Source organism: Pipistrellus hanaki (assembly GCF_964339955.1).
Source record: "Pipistrellus hanaki genome assembly, chromosome: 4".
Lineage (NCBI taxonomy): Eukaryota > Metazoa > Chordata > Mammalia > Chiroptera > Vespertilionidae > Pipistrellus > Pipistrellus hanaki.
Window position 1 is genome coordinate 56,952,022 of NC_140506.1, and position 24,014 is coordinate 56,976,035.

At 35.1% G+C, this 24,014-nt stretch overlaps 1 protein-coding gene across 1 annotated transcript in view; it reads left to right on the forward strand.

Annotated features, from left to right (window-relative positions):
- Window positions 1-24,014, forward strand: part of MAN2A1 (mannosidase alpha class 2A member 1) — a 140,500-nt gene that overhangs the window by 88,540 nt on the left and 27,946 nt on the right. Inside the window, exons 13-16 of the mRNA XM_084882803.1 lie at window positions 6,083-6,248; window positions 7,506-7,721; window positions 8,424-8,546; window positions 11,401-11,515. Coding sequence (XP_084738929.1) covers window positions 6,083-6,248; window positions 7,506-7,721; window positions 8,424-8,546; window positions 11,401-11,515 — 620 coding nt within the window. The remainder of the gene's footprint in view (window positions 1-6,082; window positions 6,249-7,505; window positions 7,722-8,423; window positions 8,547-11,400; window positions 11,516-24,014) is intronic.

Here is a 24,014-nt window from a genome sequence, read left to right on the forward strand (position 1 = left end):
CAGTAATGACCTATTATAGCGATTTTTAACTTTTTTCATCTCATGGTGCATGTAAACTAATTACTAAAACTCAGTGGCACACCAAAAAATATATTTTTGCCAATCTGACAAAATAGGTATAATTTTGATTTAGTCCTATCAGACAGGTATCTTTGTGTTACTATTGTCATTTTTTTATTTGTCAATCTAAGGGAAACGAGGTCAGTGCTCCTGACTAAATAGTCAAGTTTTTCATGTTTTAAAATTCTTGCAGCACATTGGTTGAAAATTGCTGCTGTATTGCCTTCAAGCAGATGATTACTTGTATTTTATCTGGCTTTTCTAATTGGCCAGTAGAAGTAAGCATTCTTGTTTGTCATCAGCTGCTCCATCTCTCCTGAAAATGGAAGTATAATATATCTTTCAACTTTAATTTGGTAAAAGAAAAATGCTCACTTTTTTTTCTACTCCAGTGTTTATATTTCTATTGATTTGTAAGAGCACTTTACAAATTTCCTTAATTTAATTTCTTTTCTTTTTTTATTCTTTAATCTTATTGTTTAAGATGGAAAAAGTTTTAAGCTTTTATTACTTTTTACTTTGCTATATTTTTTTATATTATAATTAGAAAGACCTTTTGTATTCCAATTACTAATTTTGTATATTTTTTGTTTTTAAACTTTTAAATTCATCTGGAATCAATTTTGGCATATTGTTTTAATGTATCCATTTAGTCATTTACTTGGCCTCATCTGTTATAGATATATATAGAACTAGAGACCTGGTGCATGGATTCCTGCACATTGAAAGGAAAATAATCAGAAGGTGGCCCGAGCGGGACTGGGCAAGACGGGCTGGACACGCCCTGGAGCCAACCTCCCATTGTCCCTTCTGGCCATATCTGGGTTAGTGCCTGGCCTCAAAGGGCATATGTGGAGTGAGAGGGGGGTGGGGGTAAGTCTGCAGGAATCAGGCCAAAACTGGCAGTCCAACATCCTCTGAGAGGTCCCGAAGTGCGAGAGGGCACTCTGCAAAGTTGCTTCTCAACAGCTCCTGTGTTAAGCATCTGCCTCGTGGTAGTCATTGCATGTCATAGCTACTGGCCAGTTGGCCGGTCACGTAGGCTTTTTTATATACAGATATTTTTTTACCTCATTAATAATCCCTTTTCTCATCTTTCTCCCAACAAAAGTATTTCAATGGGAATTTTTTTTTTGTAATCCTTACCCAAGGATATGCTTATTTATTTTGAGAGAGAGAGAGAGAGAGAGATGAGAGAGAAACATCAATTGTTGTCCCTGTTGGTGCATGGAACAATGCTCCAACCAACTGAACCACTTGGCCAAGGCTCAATGGGATTTGATTGGCATTGTGTGAGATTCTATGGACCTGTGCTTCTACCCTCTCACCCTCAGTCCTATTGTTTAAAGATATCTGTGTTATCATGTGCTGTTTTGTTAATGCCTTTTATTTAGATTTATATATCTTTTACAAAAACAAACAAAAAACACTTAAGGCAATTCAGTGTTCTAGGTTAATTAAAACATTCACTCCACTATCCAGTATGATTCATGTACCATGTTCCCTGGTGAGGGTGCCAGGAGGTTTTTTAAAGAACAGGAGAGAAATTAATTGCTATTGAGATTCTACTTAGTGCCAGGCTGGGCTATGTGATTTTTCCAAACATTTTATTATTTAACCCTAATTACAATTTTGTCTCCTGATAGTGAGGATATTAGGTTTGGAAAAATAAAATAACTTGTCCAAAGCCTCTCAAATTCTAAGTGCCATGCTGGGGTTTTGAGCTTGAATATGTCACAGAGCTAAGTGTGATTGTTGAAAATCTAATATATCTCAAAGAGGCCCCTTTATTCTCATATTTTGATTCCCCAATGTCTAATATGATAAGGATTATGTTTTAAACCTAGAAAAATAGGTGGGCTGTATTAAAAGAACTTCATATTTAGAAATTGCAATTTTTGTAAACATATAACTTCAAATATATAGCCATATTCAGAATACTATACAAAGGTTATTAATATTTTTATTTTTTAAATATGTTTTATTGGTTTTTAGAGAGAGAGGGAGAGAGAGAGAAACATCCATCTGCTGCCTCCCGTATGCCCCCACTAGGGCATGTGCCCTGACCAGGAATTGAACCTGCGACCCCTTGGTACATGGGGCTATGCTCAACCAACTGAAAAACACCAGCCAGGGCCACAGTTGTCTTTCTTAATATTATCTGAATTATTTCTACAAATGAGGGAATTCTGAATGTGAGCATCTTGATAGAATCTTCAAGGATAGAACAATGTGAACAGTGGAATTCTTCCTACTTCTTTCATAAAGTGATTCCCAGTTTGACATGACCATACAGATGGCCTTCTATTTTTCTTCATTCCTTTTTTCCTAATCAAAAGTAGATCATTTTCTGCCCTCTAATTCGATGGACAGGTAACACATGAGTGCTTTGACTTCATGTGGTGAGAGTTGTTCTTTGATATAGGGAATTGAGATAATGGCTGGTAACAGCAAGTGATTGGGGCTTAGGGTCATAATGAAAACTAGGAGTTTGGATGTGATTGGTGACAGTTGAGAAGTAGGAAGATAATGCAAATGGAGGATTTGGGGGGAGAGTTCTGAGCTCCTATACAGTTACTTCCAAGGTAAAATAGAAATTATTCTCATTACTTTGAAGCATGGATGCATAGAACAGAATAACATCTCAGTATATGGGAGGAGAACTTAGTCTAAGATTATATATGTATAAACCATGGACACAGACAATTGGGTGGGAAGGCCTGGGGTGGTGCAGAATTTGGGGGGAAGGAGGGGAAAATGGGGACAACTGTAATACCGACAATAAAAAAAATTATCATTTTTAGGGTATAGATATGACTCTTGTTAGTGTGGATCAAACATTAATTTTCAGCAAATGAGCATGATATACGATATTAAAAACATCTGAAATCGGTTTGGCTCAATGGATAGAGCATCAGCCTGCAGACTGAAAGGTCTCGGGTTCCATTCCGGTCAAGGGCATGTACCTTGGTTGCTGGCACATCCCCAGTAAGGGGTGTGCAAGAGGCAGCTAATCGATGATTCTCTCTCATCGATGTTTCTAATTCTCTATCCCTCTCTCTTCCTCTCTGTAAAAAAAAAAATCAATAAAATATATTTTAAAAAAGATATTTAAACCATTGGTTTTATTCACAACTAAAGAGCTTTAAAAGGCTCATGTTTGGACATATTGGTGGTATGACAAATGTTTGGTTACCAAACATAATAATGACAGTGAAATTTAATTGTTTTATGATGCTGTACTTATTTCCAAAGGAAATGTAATTCATATATAATCATGCTTCTATACTCTACTCAAAATATACATAGAAGTTTGTGTGTAAAAGATAAACTTGTTCTGTACTGCACTTGAAAAACATGCTGTGAATCTCCAATTATGTTAAAAAATTATTTCCTTAGTGCAGCATTATGCTCATTATATACTCTACACATTTAGCTTTTGAATAGATTCCTGGCATGATAATTACATAATCATTCAGTACAGTAGAAACATCATTATGGTCAAATACTAATTAGCTACTAAAATGAAACAAAACAGAACCCAGTTCACAGCTTATTATAAAAAATGATTTAATATTATACAAAACCAAATGAATGGTTAAAGTTATTATTTGCTTTAAATATGAGTCATTTCTTTTTTTTCCCATGGGAAGGAATCAGTGTTCTGGATGCTTGTTACCTAATTTATTTCTTGGACACATGTTACATTTTATTTTCAGAATCTTTATGACCAATTCTGTGTATTAGAACATCCAAAGAACTTGCCAGGGAATTCTAGGCTTAGTACCAGCGTGTGCCTGAGGGCTTCTGCACAATTAGGAGTCTGGCTGGAGTCTGGGAACATGGGGTTCAGTAGTAAATTACTCCTTTCTAGGATGCTGATTTGAACATCTTTGTTGCTGAGGATGAGTGATCCTCAGCTATCTTTTCTTCCCCAGTGCACCTTAGGAACAGAGTATCATCCTCTTAGTAACAGTGAACCTTGGCCATTGTGATTCTCCAGTGTGTTCATGATAGAATAGCCAGGTGCAATGTTAACTCTGGTACAGAGCAATGGGAGGGTGCAAAGAGGTTGATAGATCCCTTAGGTAAGTCAGTTAAACATACCCTTCAAGGGGACATTACCCTCACTCTCTTTGAAAATTGCTTCTGTGGATAAAACAGGATTTATCTAATATTAGGAGGCTGCAATGGTCTTTGTAAATATGTTTCAACTGCATGGCTTCTACTACTCTTCTATTTATGTATATATATATATATATATATATATATATATATATATATATATATATATAATCATATATGTAAGGGTTCTCAATTATTTCAGAATATTATTTTAATCATATGTGCTTCTCTTGACAAACACTTTATAAGTCAAACACTTTACAGATTTTCTTTATCTTCATGTTTTCCTGTTGCCTTCACTTTAGTTTTGGCCTCTATAGGTATTAATTTTATTTCTTAATGAACTGTTTGTAATGCAGTTGAAACATACAGGACACTTATGTAAGATAAAGGATATTGCTAGACTGATTAAATGATGCTAGCTTTATCCTACCAACTTCATTGTAGCAGCTAAGACTCGGGGAGAAAAGCAGTGCTATCTAATTTTAGTTCTATGTTCTTGCAATTAAAAAAATTGTATAGAGATACAATATTTCAGATCATGAAAATAATCACTAATTAATCAGTGAGTTATAGTATTGGTCAGACATGGTCTTCGTAATATCCTTTTATTTAATTGAAGATAATATGATACAAATTGGTTAAAGTTAAAATCAGATCTTGCAAAGGCTTTAGAATTCATGAAGTCTGTGATAGTATGGTCTAGAACATTTCTACTCAGAGGAAAAGCCATAAAACAGTGAATATCTGGCCGAGTCATGCTACTGAGAAAACTAAAGATGTTAGATTCTTCAACTGAGAATCACTGGAATATCAAAGAATAGAGAGAGGACTTTAGGAAAAATGATGAAGTCCTTGACGTTTTAAAAAACAAATATAACTATATTTAAGACCATCCTGTAAAAACAAATGTTACAGGAAGGATGTCATAACGTACTAGTATAAAAACTGTTGGAAAATGTCTGACCAAAACCCCGCTCAGTTTTGTTTCTCCCCCCCACCCCTTCTAAAAATAACACTAGTGGCAAATATTGCCTAAAATTATTTAATAGTTTTTTAAAAAATATTTTATTTATTTTTGTACAGAGAAGAAGGGAGAGGGACAGAGAGTTAGAAACATCAATGAGAGAGAAACATCGACCAGCTGCCTCCTGCACTCCCCCCACTGGGGATGTGCCCACAACCTAGGTACATGCCCTTGACCGGAATCGAACCTGGGACCTTTCAGTCTGCAGGCCGACGCTCTATCCACTGAGCCAAACCGGTTTCAGCTATTTAATAGTTTTTATTTTCCTTTCTCTAGATAAGTCCCAATCAAATATTTGCATTATTTATTATAAAATGTTATTCCCTATTTTAAGTGAATTAACTTCAAATGCCTTTTTTTCAGAACTGAGTCTTTTGGATTTAAAATATATTTGTGAATTATGTGATTCCACATGTATAGTCATACATTTTTGCTGTTTTAATGGTCTAAAATTAATGTCAGAATTTTCATTGAAATTATGGTTAAATTGCAAATAATTTATTTCTTCAATTCTGCTAGATTAGGCAAGGGTCAAGATATTAAATGTATAGAGCTAATTCTTTGAGACAGATTATATGTATATCAGTCATTTTCTGGGACATGAAAATAACTTTTATTACAATCCTGTTAATGGCTTCTATTTGTATATCATTTTATTCTGAGAAAGTGAACCATTGTTTCATTACCCTTTGTATTGTGCAGTATTTGTTGTGATGAAATTGCATGTTCTCCAAAAGTTTCACCAAAATATTCCATGTAATTTCTCCACATGTTGACTCTATGACTATCTATGAGCTGGGGATCTCACAAATAGCATTAAAGAACTGCAAGTATTTTGAGTCCACAATAGTGAAGCAGCTGTTTTTGCAGGTATCTTGTGGTCTATAATCCTTCAGAGCAAGAACGAACCTCACTGGTCTCAGTTTATGTGAGTTCCCCCACAGTAAAAGTGTCCTCTGCTTCGGGGAAGCCTGTGAAAATTCAAATGAGTGCAGTTTGGAATACAGCCAGTACTATTTCACAAACAGCTTATGAGGTATGTTTCTGCCACAGAACCTAGAAGCATCATTAAAAAGGTATAGCCAGTTTATATATGTATACATGACTCCTAGAGCTGTCCAGTCATTGTGTGTGAAGTGGTTAAAGAGGTACTTACCAGGGGATTTAAGTGACCAATTAAATGACACAAGGAAAATAAATTCTGTGTTTCCCAAAATATTAATACATTTGTTAGTATGTATATTCTATGTTACTGTTAGTACATATTAACATGTATATTGTATATCTTTGTAAGTATATATATTGTAACTTTTTCCTGAAGTAATCATTACTTACAGAATATGGATTTTTTGTTGTGGTCTAACTCAGTTTAATGACAATTACGCATATCGATATTGAGATAAATACCACCCTTCTACATAATTTTGGGTACGTTCAATTTTTTATTGCAAAGGAGAGACATATATCATGAAAGAGTTATTTTCTAAAATAAGTAAGATGCTTCTTCTCCAAGATATAATTAGGGAAAATCTGGACCAGGTAACAGGGAGGGGGATTTCTTAAAATAAGCAATATGAAACTGAACCCCAACATCATTAGTAAGATTGAAATTTTAGAATCTGGAGTACAGTTTTAACTGTTACTTCTGAAGACACAGATATAAGTGAAGAACTGTAAAAGAGATTTACTTCCGTTTGTCAAAAGCCGTTGTTGGTTGCTCTAATAAACTGAGAATCTTTTAAGTAGAAATGAAAAGTTTTATACCAGTTTTGGTAAGATGTTATAGGAAACACCCCATTTAGAAAATAGAACAGTATATAGTTCCTAGAAGGTCTTGTCTTACAGTATGTGCATCCTCTAAACATTGTTTTGTGTCTGTTAGATCCAGGCATTGGGTGGCTGGTGTTGACTGAACTAATAATAGTTATATTATTACATTGCCAATTTTTCTGTTTAATTTACTGAAATATAGTATTGCAAAAAGATTCCTAGTAATTAGGGGAAAAAATCATTGTTTGTAGTAAGGCCTTATTGTTATGGGGAATTTCTCCCTCTGAACAATTATGAGCACTATAAGACAGTTGAGAATAGTCGCATGATTTCATTTATTCAAGGAAAACAATGTCTTTGATAATCCTACTAATTTAAAGTTATTAGGGTACCTGGATAAACTGAGATGTTGACACTCTACCCTTGAGTTATCAAAACATATTTATAGAATTAGTTTGTTCTTTTCACAAGTATAAATGTGTTGTTGTTGTTTTAAATAAATTTTGTCTTCTGTCTTTTAAAGATCTCCTTTCTAGCACAGATGCCACCATTGGGACTGCAAGTGTACACACTTTTGGAATCATCGAATTCATATCCACATGTAGCTGAATATGCCCTGTATAATGGTAACATAGAAAATAAAAGCATTTTCAATGTGAAGAATATGAAAAATGCTGAAGAAATAACTTTGGAGAACTCTTTTATTAAGCTTCAGTTTGGTCAATCTGGGCTTATGGAGGTATGTTCTGAATAGTTCTGAAATACATAGAAGGCTTATTTTATTATAATGTGTAGAAATTACTTATGCAAAGGGGAAACAGTCTTTGCAAATACTCTGAGAGAAAAGGTGAATGAGCTCTGTGAACCTTCTTCTTGTGGTCTTAGTGACCACTTGCTCCTCACAAGTATAGTTTGTGGCTGGTGCTCCTTTGTGAACTGCTTGTAACTGGTCCACAAAAGTGTAGAAGCAGTGACTGTTTAGAAACGTTTATGGAAAATTTGAAAACAATTTGACAGTCAATTTATGCCTACTGAGTCTATAAAAGATTTGAGTATGTGTTTGGTATATTACCTTAAATTTAATTTTCTAGTAATTCACTTTTATTGTACCTTCCAAAAATATTGGTTCATGCATATTGGAAATAAAAAGTACACCTGCTCCTCCACTACAAAGGATTGGAGAAGCACTGGTCTCAGTGCTTTTAATTTATGTATCTCTTTTGTTACAAAAGTGTGTTCTGACTTTTTGTTCCTATTGTGAAGGTTTTTAATTCTAAGGTTAAGTATAACATTTTGAGTGTTCATCCAAGAATTGTGAGTATTAGAGACTATTAGCATTTGTTAATCTATCCTGAGATAACTTATTAAATTGACATATATGTGGAACCAGATGCAACATTAATATTTTATACTGAGTTGTCTTTAAATTTTTTCTCTTTAGGAAATGATAAATAAAGAAGATGGTGAAACTCGTAAGGTAAAAGTACAATTTTCATGGTATGGAACCACAAGTAAAAAGGACAAGAGTGGTGCCTACCTCTTTTTGCCTGATGGGGAAGCCAAAGTAAGTGCTGGTGAGCTGAGTTATTCTAGAAAATAGTTTGGCCACTGGGTCATATTTCTTCATAATTGTTAGTACCTTAAAAAAAATAACACCCTTTTCCCCACTCTTCACTGAAAAGGTAGTATATGCAAATTTTGACACATTTTTAAAATACAGAAAACAATAAAATTTATCAACTATTTCATAAAAGCCCATGGAAACCAGCGCCAATATTTTGTTGTATTATTGTCTTTTATACATACCCCTTTTCCACCATTTGTAAGTTTTGTCTTATTGTATTTCAGGTTTGTTTTTTTTTTTTTTTTTTTTTAATATATTTTATTGATTTTGTACAGAGAGGAAGGGAGAGAGAGAGAGAGTTAGAAACATCGATGAGAGAGAGTCATCGATCAGCTGCCTCTTGCACACCCCCTACTGGGGATATGCCTGCAACCAAGGTACATGCCCTTGACCGGAATTGAACCCGGGACCTTTCAGTCCCCAAGCCAACGCTCTATTCATTGAGCCAAACTGGTTTCGGCTGTATTACATGTTTTTCATTGCAACAATGCTCACAATCTGATGGTATAGGTTTCAAAAAAATTTTTAATGTGCACTGTTGTGTTTGAGAAGTTTTAGTTATAAGATGAATAGGTTTGAAGGTCTGATGTAAACCATGGTGATAGCTATATTGTATAATTGAAATTTGCTGAAAGTAGAGCTTCATTGTTCTCACCAAAAAAAGAAAAAAATATGTCTGTGTATATGTAATAAAAAAATTCCTATTGTATATGTACATTTTCCACCAATACTTCATTACTGTAACATTGTGATAATCTTTCCCTGAAGCATTATTTTTATGCAACGCTGATTATTTCCTGAGAATAACTTTCCAGAAGAGTCCTTTTGTGTTAGTGGATGAGACATTGTAAGGCCTTTGATACATACTACTTTTCTCTCTGGAAAGAGTGCATGTTCACTCCCATCAGTGTTTTTTGAGAATAGCTTTTGAATACTATACCATTTCATGCATTGAGAATTAGCCATTTTAAAAGCTTTACCTATAATAATAGGTGAAAAATATTTTAATGTTAACATTTTTATGAAAATTAGTGAGATTAAATTTTTTACACATTTATTTACCTTTCATATTTCTTTTGTGAGTTTTTACTTAAGTTCTTTGATCATTTTTCCATTTATATAACTTGTAGATCTGTAAGTGTTCTTCATATAGGATAAAAATTAATTCTTTTTCACATATATTGCACAATTTTCTCAATGTGCTATTTAATTGGTTAATTTTTATTTTATTTTTTGATTAAGGTACTTTTAAATTTTTGTGTAGTCCTGTATTCTTATTTTTTTAAGATTTCCTTTCTTTGCTTTTATAGTTATAAGGCTTTCTCCACTTCAAGATAAGTTAAATATTCTCCATATTTTGTTGCCTAGGAACCTATCTCCTGAAAATGTCACTTTTGTTCCACAACTTAGAAAAGCCTGCTAACTAAAATCAAATATAAATTTTAAAGGATTGTGTAGGTCATGCTTAAGAATTCTAGTTTTTTTGTTTGTTTTTAGTTTTTTAAATTAGTGAGGAATTAAGGAAAGGTACAGCTTATAGCAGGCATTCCAGGATGTGCAGTGGGGCCATGTTTCCTCATCAGTTTTTGTCATTGAATAGCATTTTGCTTTGTCTTGTACTTAAAAAATAAATATATAAACATGTGTACACATACATTTTTGATAGCTCAATTGATGCTTCTTTCTTTTCAGATGAAACCCACTAAATTAATAATTATTCAAAGTGTGTATTCACTGTATAGTCATATATATGTGCTATGAAATATTATGCATGGACCATAGTAACTAATTTATTTAAAATCATTTTATTTTTAAATAACTTAAATATTAGATAGAAAGATAAAGAAAACTATCATGTGGTTAGAAGAAAAAATAAAAGCATATTGGGGAAAGAGGTAGCTGGGTATATTAGACAAAAAGCAGGGGCCCAGAAATCACTGTTCCAGGTTTTAGTCCCTCCATTACTTTCTAGCGGTGTGTTCATTAGGTAAAGCATTATATTACTTTCAGAACATTTTTCCGTAGCCAAAGAGGTAAATTTGGAAGAAAATTACATAGTTCTGAAAATCGTATGCTACTTTAGTAGTTCATATTGCAAGCCTATCTTCTTATACTACTGTTGAACTTTCTAAGGTGTGCAATACTTAAGAAAATATAACTCTTTATGAATGCTTTAAATTTGTTCACATAAGTTATGTATATTAGTCCCATTTTTCTTGAATGTAAATTCTAAGTAATAAAAACTAAATTAGTGGGGCTTTCTCAGGTTTATAAGTTTGCTTTATAATCAGCTAGCTCTTTCAAGTAAAAGGGCAGTGTATTTTTAGGATAGTAAACCTAACTGTGATTAAACTGTGTTTCTGAATCTTGCTTCCTGTTTGTTTAGATGACTCCCTGTGGTCATCTTTGCCACCTGCCTGACCCTGGAACATTAGGGGGCCATGGTTATAATAAACGTTTGCCTGGAAAAATGTCACTGCTGCAGAACGAGCACTTTATCTAATAAGTAACATATGGACAAGAGAGAAGGACTTTAATCAGAAATGTTTATGGCTGGGAGGAATGTTTGTAAATCTATACCAATCAAGTTGTAACATTTTTATTTTCTATTTTCAGTAATTATTGTATAGTGAAAATTAATTTTATAGCAAATGCATGTTACACTTTATAAGGTTTTCACTTAAAATTGCAAATATCAGGTGATATGAATTTGCCATTTTGGAAATTATAATAAATATTTCTTAGAAAAGTTAAAAGCCAAAATATTTTTCTAAAAATGTCATTTTCTCTTCAGCCTTATGTTTATACAACCCAACCCCTTGTCAGAGTACAACGTGGAAGGTTTTATTCGGACGTAACTTGCTTTTTTGAACATGTTACCCATAGTGTCCGACTGTACAACATACAGGGTAAGAAAACAGAGAAATGCAGTTGTAATATATGTGTAATGGTTCTTGAATTCTTGTTTTCCTTGTGTTGTATTTAATAAATTAGAAGTTGGGTTTTAGAAATGGTCTAAACATCATCTTGACATCATACTTACTGTATGATTTAAAATATAATACTTACTCTTTGATAATAAAAAATGGTAAAATATTTAACTTACCCTACATATACATGTTCTTTTTTTCTGTATGTCTTCTCTTTCCTACCATCACATTTGTCTTAGTCATGAGCTTAATTTTATTAAGATCTAAAAATAGTGTAGCTTATTTTATTTTATTTTATAGAAGGGAAATTATGTCAGCTAAGACTTTCAATTAGTGGGTCCCTGATACACACACACACACACACACACACACACACACACACACACACTGCCTTAAATGTAGAATGTATTGTAATAGCATGCATCACTGGGATTTAATTTTAAAATAATGTTCTAATCTAAACTAATTCTCTTTGTTCACTACTCTTCAGCTATTAGAGTATAACATTAGGCAATAATTTTTTACTTTTAGGACAGTGTTAAGAAGCATATTTATTAACTAAGTGATAGAAATAGCCTTTGATCTTTTTAGGAACTTAACTGTGGGCATTAGCATTAATCCTTCATAGGATCTAGATGGAGTTGTGGTTCCCAAACACTCTCAGAATTATATTATATGATATCATGTCAATTGATTTTTAATTCAGTTTTTTAAGATAGAGTACTTTTCCAACCATAGATTTCATCCTAGTAGCCAGGCCATTTACAATTTATCAACTTGTTTAAAAAAAGACCTCATGAAAATGCCACTTGAAATTTTTCTTTGCTGTTAGCTAAGCTGAAAAAAAACTAGAAAGGAAAAATACTTTCCCCTGAGTCTTCATACAGGTAGACAATAAAGCATTATACACAATAGTGGTATAGGCAGTTTTTAAGTATTGTGGGTAAGCAGAAAGGCATTCAGTGTTCAGGGACTCTCTTAGCTGAAGTTTAATTTTCTAATTTCAGTGTCTAAATTTATTTTTGCTTTTTAAACAGATTTTTTAATATGTATTTTATTTTTTTCATCACCATTTATCCCCTCTATGCCTTCTCCCACCCCCTGTCCCCCTGCAATCACCACACTAATGTCCATGTTCCTGAGTTCTCTCTTTTTTTTCTTTTTTGCTCAATCCTTCCACCTCCCTAACACCTCCACCCCCACCATCAGAGGGCTTGCCTTTTATTAGAATTTCAGGTATTAACAAAGTGTCCCATGTGATATAATGGTATATGTTCTCAGAATAACTCATGCTTCATAGATTACATCTAGAAGGTGGGAAAATGTTTTATACAGTTATCTGCACTTAACTTTGCTACCTACAAAAAAGTCTGTAGTTCTGAAATAATCTTTTCCTAAAACCTCTAGTAAATCAGAAATAATATTCGTAACCATCCCTTTGTACTTTTATATAAGCCATTATTTAACATCTTCTAGAGCTCTAAAACTACATTTTCAGCTACAGTACAAAAGTTTCGCTTCCTGAGTACAAATTATCATACAGGAGATATACTTACTTGGTTTTAAATTTGCTTAAATTTTTTTTTTTTTTATTGGAAAAGTCTTTTTTTAGTATAGCCTGGTGCACACTGACGCAGGCTGTGTCATTAAGCTTGGTTTACCACTGTTTTGCATCAGTTCTGTTTAGAGATAGGCTGCATCTCAGAGTGAGTGCTGAAGCCGCAAATCAGAAAATTCCAACTTCTTAATCAAGTGAATTTGCTTACTTGCTTTGCTTTTATTTGTTTCTGTGATCTTCGCTGCAACATCTTAGTTTTTTTGAGTTGTTCAGGGGATCTGGATCTCAAATAGAGGGTTGTTTCTGTATGTTAGAGGGCCTGCTTCTGCTGCTATGGTCACTTGCTATCTTGCGTCAGTGGTCACTTTGGAAGTTAATAGGCTCTGATTTGTCTGTGTACTTATTTCAAGGACAAATCCTTAGAACTGAGTGCTTGTATTTTCTCATCTCCCCATCTCTCCCTGTTCCCCAGCTGGGCAGCTGGAAATGTCCAGCAGCTGAGTAGCAGGGAAGGGATTTTAACTGACCCCTGGCTGTCCATGGTGTCAGTGCTGGCTCTCTGAATAAGGCACTAAAACTTTTAGCATAACAAAAATAACAATAAATAAATATGCAGACCTCAGATTACCTCTGGATGTCTCAATGGTTGGAATAAATTTGAACTGAAACATTTCCTCCCCTGATACTTTATTTTTGTGGCTTGAAAGCAAAAAGCTTCCAAAGTTTGCAGGAAATGACAAATAAGTACGTTACTATAATTTGAAGTTAATGTAGTTATGCCTCTCTAGATCAGTTTCACTGTATTTGCCTGAATTGAAATCTGAAACTGGCATATCTGTCAAACCTGAGCATTTTTTCCCAACATGAAGATCATTGGTGGGAGATGGAGCTACCAGATCACTAAAATACTTTCTTGCAAATTGTATAACCCTCCATGTTTGTATTTGAACTTGTCTCTTACAAGTCTCCCTTCTGGAAAAAATAACCCCAATCGTGGAAACATAATACCTTTTCTCAGTAGCTCTTGTGACCCACTTCCATCTGTCCTTTTCTTTCATATGTCTTTGCAGGAGGGCTTAAGTGATCTGATCCTGACTCATTGAGGTTTTAATCAGATCACTAATTGAAGACCTACAACAGAGATCTGAAGTCTTCAGGGTGGGTGACTCTCTAGGTGTTCAAACTACCTGAAAGGGGTTTGATTATGCTGTTCCAAAGCAAATGTATGAACAAATACTTGAAAGCTCTTCTATGTTTTAAACTTTGGCCTCATGTAAACCAGGCAGCTGGGTGATTGATCAAAATGCATAGACAGAATAAGGCTTTTCATCTTGGGTACAAAGAAAACTTCAGCCAACTTCCATACTTTCATAGATTGGTTTTTACTTAATATTTTTTTCAATTAACAAAAGTACATAACCTCAAATTTAACTTATTTAACTATTTCTGAATATATGTTAATTGTATATCCTTTAAACTGAACAGATACAGTTATTTGGATAAATATTAATGAGTATTTTTTTAGTACCAAATTTATGATCCAGAAAGAAATGGGGTTGGGATAGAGAGTGTCTATTAATGTTTTATGACTACATACCGTAATTGTATTAGTTCACTAAACCAGTGACACACAGAAAATGAGTTACAATTATGGGTTTTCTGTCTTTATTGAGTGTCAAATTCAGCTTAATGAAGTATTCTTTTAAAAAACTAAAGTAATGAAAACCTGACTAAATATCCTTAAGTTTCTTAATCTCTTTTTTAGTTATTCTTTGGCTTTTCTCTTCCCAAAGTAACTTTTGTCCAAAATAAGCTTTAGGAGAAAACAAAATCAAACAATCTTTTCCAAATTATATAAACTACTAGAGGCCCGGTGCACGAAATTCATGCGCAGGGGGAGATGTGCCCCTCAGCCCAGCCTGCATCCTCTCCAATCTGGGACCCCTCAAGCGATGTCTGACTGCCCATTTAGGCCCGATCCTTCTCACAATCCAGGACTGCTGGCTCCCAATGGCTCGCCTGCCTGATTGCCCCTAACAGCTTCTGCTTGCAAGCCTGATCACCCCTTAACCACTCCTCTGCAGGCCTGGTCCCTCCCAACTGCCCTCCCCTGGTGGCCATCTTGTATCCACATGGGGCAGCCATCTTTGACCAGATAGAGGCAGCCATTTTGTATGTTAGAGTGATGGTCAGTTTGCATATTACTCTCTTATTAGCTAGGACTAGAGGCACAGTGCATGAAATTCACAGAGGCCTGGCCAATGATCAGGGCCCATCTGTGGGGCGACCGGCGGAGAGATAGGGTAGCCCTGCTGGCACCTGCCATGGCTGGCCTGGGGCCTGCAGCTGGGGGCAACTCTTGCGTTGAGCATCTGCCCCCTGGTGGCCAGCGTGCATCATAGTGACCATTGTTCCACCAGTCATTCCACTGTTCAGTTGATTTGCATATTAGGCTTTTATTATATAGGATATAAAACTTACTTTCTTTAACTGTAGGAAGACGAGGGCGTCAATTAGATATAGCCATCAGAGAACTATTACTAATTTTGAAATAAACTGAGGTGAGAGGGGCCTGGGTTCAACAAGCCTGCTGATTTTATTTTAGTTTGTTATTTAACTTTAGTTTTTCTATTTATGTTCTCTCTGGATGATGGAAATAATAAGAGGCACCATTTAAAGTCTTTTCTTAACATCACCTAAGTTATAAAAAGCGCTGTGTTTTTCTTTTCATCATCATTTAGACATTACATTCAAATAGTTTCTAGAAATAGTAAATTAGAGGAAATCTACTAGCTTTTAAAGCTCCAAAGGATCAGAGTGATTTTAGAGGTTTCTAAATGAAACATAATGCTTTGCCTATGTCAGGTTAAATAATAAATCTACTTCACAGAGACCACAATTTAATGAATATCCTTTTGGAACTATTTCTTGATTTCTAAAAGTTTATTTAGTTTGTAGCAAATAACATTTTTCTAGAGGAAAATATGAGAGGTGGAGGTTCATTTTTCTTGTAGTGTAATCATCTTCCAATGAAGCTTTAAATGTTACCAAATAGGATACTTTAGTTTTTGTTGTTAATCATGGATTAGAAGGTAGAAAATGATACAAGCAGAAGCCCCTGTATCACTTTGTGTTATATTTGATATTTTACCATCGCAAAAAGTACATGCCTTGTGGTGACACAGTGATCAGTAAGTGACATTTGCTAGCTATGGCTTCATTTGTCTTCAGAGCTGTAATTACTAGACTTTGGTGCCCTAGTTTTCTGACATCAGCAGCCACTTTGAAGAATTATGTTGTTATGGGTTACCAATGTGTCATGTACATTTTCAGTGGCACAAAGTTTAGGTTCTAGATTTGTTATAATATGTACCTTCAGGGTTTATTTTCTCCCTCCCAGGACTGTGTTCTCTTTTGTAGGTGTGTGTTTGTGAGGGAGTAAGTGAGTCTGTATGCTTCACCCCTTATGAGAAATATCTTAAATAACAATACTTTTGCCTACTTTCCTCCAACATATTATAAGAGTACTATATATATAATGGATCTTGCTAAAAGAAAGCAAATAGCCTGAAGATAAAATGTAATGAACTGCCATCAAAAAGTATGGAAGAAAAAACTTTACTTTAGCTGAAATGACTTGTATGGGCATATTTAGCAAAAAGAGGTTGCTTAGTTTTTTTTTCTATTTTGAATATATAACCAAAATGAATTCTAATATGACCCTTGAATTTTAGAGAATCAAAATGAACTTTATCTAGTTAAACAAATAAGAGAATCATATGGGAATTAGAGATCTAAATCCTTAGTTTCACCACTAAGCAAACTATAGACCTTGTTCCTTAAACTGTAGAAAGACTAGATGACCAATTAGGTAGAACCATCTAAGACTCTTCACAAAACTCAGTGTCATATAAAGACTCCCTGGTATTTGACCCCTGTTAAACTCATCTTCTGGGGTCCCATCCCTTGGGTCCTCCAACTTGTACACAAGGCCTCAGAACTTCACTGAAGTTTTTATTTCCATAAAAAGATTCATGAGGATATTAAAATGGTTTGTAATCAGTCTCTCATTTTCCCCCTGGATTAAATTCCATATTTAGTTTGATTTAAGAATAAAAAGCATTCAGTAAGTTATGGCTAGGCAGGCTTAGGTAATTAAGACATTTTTGGAATATCATGCAATTGACTGCTAAGGATTTTTTTTTCCTGTTAATTGGAATTTTAAAAATTGAAATAAGTTGCTATGTGTTGAATCTGATTATTCCCTACAGGCATGAAAGAGAAGGTTATTTTAAGGAACTAGAAGCACTTTCTAGTTACACAAATTCAGAACTCAGAGGTTATCTTGAGGGCTGTTTGACAGCAACTGCTGCATTGAAGACACATCCTTTTAGCAAGGAAATAGCATCCACCACAAATGTATACTAACTCACAAGGGCCCAGGGAAGGGAAATCCCGTGGAAGTACGGGTTAATATTTCAGGCTCTGGAGTCAGCCCATGTGCAATTCAATTCCAATTCTCATCCCATGGTTATGCTTACCAGCTGTATGGTCTAGTACAGATTATTAACTAGCCTTAATTTCATTATTGTGACAATAACCAAGTCTATGTCATAGGAGTGTTGGAGGAATAACTGAATTAACATAAAGTTTGGTACTCACTAAGTGTTGTTTCTCTTTAAGAGGATGTGTGATCAGATGAGTTAGACAACAAGTGTTACAAGAGAGTCATTATTGAGGGTTGGGAGAGTTGAGGAAGACTTTTGATAAGGAATTGAATTGTTAAGATGCTAGGTATTAGAGAAATGTCACTTGAATGGGCAAAAAAGAGGAAGACTATCATGAAGCATGAAGTGGGTTGGTTAGATGAAATTCCCTTGTCCCTATAAGAATTTGAAGAACTCTGTCATTATGTAATTTTTAAGTTGACACCTAGTTTTTCTTTATACTTCAATATTTTTCAAAATGTCTTTTTCAATCTTCACTGGAGTTAATTAAGGTGGATGAAAGGTATGCTATTGCTGCCTTTTTTTTTTTTTTTTTCTTCTTTTCGTCCCCCTCCCCTCCTAAAAAGTGTGGTAACAAGAAAGGAAGAACCCATGCCTCCCTGACAGGCCCATTTCAAACAGATCATCTGGGAATATATGGAAGCCACACTTTTTGACCAAGTACCTTGGAAAGGACCTTGTTTGGGAGAATAGGAAGTAGGCAAGTTCAGAATTACTCTGTGAGTGTGTGAGGACATACTATCCTGATTATTTCAGTATTCTTCTCTCCCTTGTCCTAGGCCAGCCCAAGCCTGGATTGTGGGGAAGGTATAGAAATCTTTGGGGTTGTGAGCAGTTTTAGTTACCTCCCAAGAAAAGGCTTTAGTTAGACCTGTCTCTTGAATTTAAAGAAATGTAACCAATATTTCCTCTAAATCAGAGCTTCCAAAACCCCTGTTGTTAAAATCAGTGTTTACTAGAAAAAACAAAGGTAGCTTTCCAGTTTTGTACTGTATTTCTTAATTATTAGGCCTTCAAGTATGTCATACCTAATTCTTATAACCTTTCACTAAAATTTGCAAAATATGATGAAAATTCTATACCTTTCCTATTATGTACTTACTTTTATATGATAGTTGGAATTATTGAAATGAAAAGCTTAAAATGTGTTGACTAGTGTCTAGCTATTGCAAGTAGATCAATAAGTAGTGATGATTATTTATCCAGGGCTTTATGAATAAAACAAACTGATCCATCATAATTTTCTTAAACTTGAGACTTGGAATGAAATTTGCTAAAATTTGTATTCATGAAAGCAGATGTTGAAATTTTCACTTGTGGAGAAATAATCAATGTGAATATTTACAGACTTGGAAATCAGTAGGTACCTCAGAGGATAAATTAGATCTTATAATGGATAATAAGTTGAGTAAGTCAACATGGAGAAAAAGGTCATCTAATTGTGGGAATTATTATCATTTTTATTCTTGGTACTTTCAGATATGAGTACAATATTTTAAAATACATTCATGATAATATTTGATTTTTAGAAACATTTTTATGTTGACCAACTTAATTTATCATTTTTGTGGGAATTGTTATTCAAGTATATGTGCTGAACTAAGCATTAATAACATAAGTGTCAACTCCCAGTTAAGTGAGATAAGTTCACAAAACTGTCACAAAAGCAAATACATGGTGGGGAAAATATTTTTATATTTTTGATGATTTAAATACAAAACAGTATTCTCTTAAAGTTGAAGGGAGGATATTTAAAATTAGAGCACCTATTTTTTTTGCTACCTATTGTCCTCTTTCTGCTATAAAGTGATGATGGCTCAGTCACCTCTGTTCAGACACAGGTTTGAAGAAAAGGGATTATGAAAACAATTAGATAGATAACAAGGTTCCATTTTTCCCAAGAGCCCACATTTCTTTTTTATCCTCACCCAAGGGCATGCTTAGAGAGAGGAAAAGAGAAAAAGAGTGAGAGAGAGATACACACATTAGAGAGAGGAAAACGTGGATCAGCTGCCTCCTGCACATGCCCCATCTGGGGATAAAACCCAAATCCAAGCATGTGCGCTGACCAGGAATTAAACCCGCAACTCTTCAGTGCACAGCATGAGGCTCAACCAACTGAGCCACTCTTGCCAGACCCAAGAGCCCACATTTTAAGAACACTTACTAAAGATCTTATTTTTAACCTTAGTTTTTTCTAAGAACTTATTTTATATCTTAATGTCAAATTCCTGTTGAACTTTTGTTTGAAGATTTAAACACCTCTTTACAGTTGTTTCTCATCATTACTTTTCATTTTATTAGATGGTTGTTGGCCACTTGCTGTTATAATTCCATCTTGATCTAATGACTTGTCCCAGTTACACTTTTAGTGCCACTAAAATCGTATTTGATTCTTGTTTGTGTGTGAGTGAGGCTCTCTTTTGCTCTGTGCTTTCCCCAAACTGCTGCCTTTCACTGTTATAACCCTTTGAGTGTAGTGAAGAGTCTGATTTATCAAGTATATTCCTTGGCAAGTGTACTTTGTATTTCAAATTGCTAGAGTAAGATGATCTGGAGAGGTAGAGAGGGTTGGATCAACTGAGATTCTACAGCTGTGCGTTGAATTAGGCTCCTCAGGTATATTTTACAATGACATGACAGTTAACAGAGTAGATTGGGCAGAGGAAATGACACCTAGGATTCTCCAAAGGCCATCAGTTGCAGCGCAGAGCCCTCACCTCGGACTTTCCATCTGCATTCCTTTTCCAAGTCATTTTCACCCTCACGGATGTTTGCACCACCTCTTCTTTCAAGTATAGGGTATATATCTGAGTTGTTCTCCAGTTTTTCTTTTTGCTAGCAGAATACCCTTCTTGGTTTCCTTAACACTGCTGCTAAGCAACCAAGTCAGGAAGGTGATGATCTTTCTTTTCTGTCTGCCCCTTCCTGAGCCACCCAGTAGGAGATGTCTCTAAAGGGACCAAGATCATTTTGAGAGTAACTCAAAGGTCCTGAGGCTGTTGCCTCCTAAAGGATGTTCCCTATGATAGGGCCTAGCCTGACCCTGACCCAGCCCCTTGTCTACTTAGTTTCATTTCTCTCTCTCCCCCCCCCCCCCCCACTTCTTAGAAAATATTCTTTTAAAAATGCTTCAGAATTATTTTTCTGAATATAAATAAAAATAATATATATGTACTGGAGGCCTGGTACACGAAATTCATGCACTGGGGGGCGGGGGGGGGGTATACCTCAGCCTGGCCTACACCCTCTCCAATCTGGGATCCCTCTCATAATCCAGGACTGCTCTCCTGCCAGACAGCCTGATCACTCCCTAACCACTCCCCTGCCAGCCTGATCAATGCCTAATTACTCCCCTGCTGGCGCAGTGGCCCCCAACTGCCCTCCCTGCCATCCTGGTCACCCCCAACTGCCTTCCCCTGTAGGCCTGGTCCCCCACAACTGCCCTACCCTGTTAGCATCTTGTGGTGGCCATCTTGTGTGAGGGTCAATTTGTATTACCTCTTTATTATATAGGATACTCTTGACAAAAATTTCACACATTATAGATCTAAGGTAAAATTTCTCTGGAATCTGTGCCTGGCTTCTGTCCACTGCTCAGGAGAGATAATCCCTGTCCTATCCTGTGTTTTCTCTCTCTTTCTCACACATACACATACTTGTAAAAAATATAGTATAGTAAACTCTCAATTTTGCAGACCTTGATTTAATGGACAAAATTTCGAGTCTATATATCATATGTGAAAATTAACACCATGTTTATTTTAAAATGCTTTTAATCAAGGTTTGCTTTTAATTAAATTAACAGGTTATTTTGCTGTTGTTATTATTCACTGTTATTTTTAGCAAATTTTAGTGAGTAGGCCATATGTTGGAAAAAACGCTGTGGTAATTTCGCTGACGTAAATAAATATTACATAAATATTTATGTAAATAAAAACCTACTTTATTAACACATGATCACACTGCATCTTGAGAGGTAATTGGTTAATGTTGTTATGTGGCATGACTTTCTGCAGCATTTTTAATGTGTGCCCATCGATGTTTCCACATGCTTTTAAGGCTAGCCCCAACAGTGTGCATTTGTTTACTCATGGTAACTGGTGAATGCATGCATTTACTAGACCTATTCAGTATAAACTTAAAATTACAGTAATACAGGATAAGAAACTTTTCTGTGAAGTTAAACTTTCCAAACATACTTAATTTTTATTACACAAACATGACTACATAAGTAAAAACATGTAAACTAACTATTTTGTCAATTTTTAAACATAGGTATTCGGAAAACCCACTTTATTATATAATGGACTTCAGCCTTAATAGACATGCCCTTGCCTAAAATAGTATGTTATATGGAGGTTTTACTATATTGTGTTTCTGTCTGTTTTCAGCATAAAGTTTATCATACTCTATAAGTATACTGCATTAGTCTTTTTCATCAGATCTTTCTTAGTTAGAACAGAGCTACCTCATTCTTTTCATTTCCAAGTTAGCTAATTTCTGCATGACAAGTGAGTGAGCACCTACCACATTCCCTAAACCTTCTTAAAAACTGAATGCAAAGATGGTGTGTAGGACAGTCTGTGTTTGTGAGAAGCCAGCAGGCTCTAGTGGGGAGGGAAAAAGTTGAGAAAAGACTTTTGGCATCTCTGTTATAGCTGTTCACCCGTGGACTGATTCTGTTCTTACTTGGCATTGTTTGTGTTAGTAAGGATAAACAATCTTCATTCTCTCTTGTCTAAGGCATAATGGGAGGCATTAACAGTAAGAGGGAACTTTTTTTATTTTTTTTGACCTGGAAATGGCACCTTCCTGTCACCCCCATGGACTACTTTATAAAGTATCAATAGTTACCATTTCTTTTCCCAGGATTGAAGCCATTCATGCTCAGGTAGAACTACTTTGCTTAAAATACCTTTTGCTGCCACATTCTGCAAAGTCTCAGAAGGTCACTGGAACCACTAGGTCTGTACCCCAGCTTCCCAGGGAGTTCTCCCCTCAGTCCTCTGAGCTGCTTTTGGAATAGCATGTTACATTTTTTTTAGGGAATTCTTGACACAATAAGAAAAGTTGGCAACCCTCTCCCTCACACATATTTAAAAAAATAATAATAATAAATTACCTTTGAAAACTCAGGGTACCTCTTTGCTTTCATTACTATGACAGGTTTTATTTGGTTTATTCATATACATATAATAAGTTTGATCTTATTTTAAAAGTCTGTTCGGGCATAGAATTTAAATTAATGTCTTGCTGTATTTTGAATGGATAGAGATGCTCCTTTTAAAGGAGCTTTAAGGACTTGTTGCCACAACAGGATGAGCATAATACTGAGCTTGAGAAAGATGATTTTCTCAACAGAAATAATTTATTATTGCTAGAGGTGATGTGAAACTATTAATATTTTTCTGAAGCGTGTTTTCTGTAATTTTTTCCAGAGGTACATGACTTGAAATTAATGACACTCTCCTTTGTTAAGACTTTATCTCATTTTTTGTATTCTGTTGGTCCCTGAGAGAATGTCCAGTCTAGAGAGGAGAACACATAAAATAGTGCTAAAAGCCCTACAAATATGCCTAGTATATAGAGTTTACTTGCCACCTTCTGTTTCCCCAGTGCTACATGAGTACTATCCTCCCTGATGTTGCATTTTATGTTTAGATCATTTTTTGTTCATTTATAGAAGCTTGCCTATTAAAATTCAATATACAATTCATTTGGTTTTTGAACAATATATAGCTAATCTAAGCATACTGAAATGAAATTTGCATTTACAGTAATACATTTCCAAGTTCAAAGAAGATACTGTTATTCTATCATCACTGTATGTGGTTTTATTTAACTTCCTAATAGTAGTGGAGATGTATTTGGGACAACTGTCTTGGCAGGTTCTTCTAGTAATCTCAGAAGGAAATACATATGTATATTTAACTGGCAGAGGTTAGTGGGTCAGACTGTGTCCATAAAGCAGGAGAAAAAGGCACTCTTTACCCCCACTCATTTAGACCATACTCCTAATAGCTTTATGATCATGGTAAGGAACTGAAGTTAGCGCTCACTGAGATTATTGACTTGGAAGAGCAGCATCTACCAAAAAAGAACTTTAGTGGGCATTCTGAAAATCCTTAGCCCATTTAGGATTTTCACCACATTATTTATGCTTTAAAATTTCCAGTTTATTTTCACATAAATCTATAATTCCTGGACCAGCTGCATTTTATTCTTTCCCACAAATCTCACAGATTCAAAATTTTTTTTTGTTCACTATTCCCTGTCACCTTCTATAAGCTCTGGAGATTCTTCTTGGCTCCTAGAAAAAGTCTTTCTTATCCCTTCTCCTCCTCCCCATCTTTTCTTACACAGCCTTCTTTGTCGAGTGCTGGCTGTCAGCAGAGTGGCAGATTGTGTG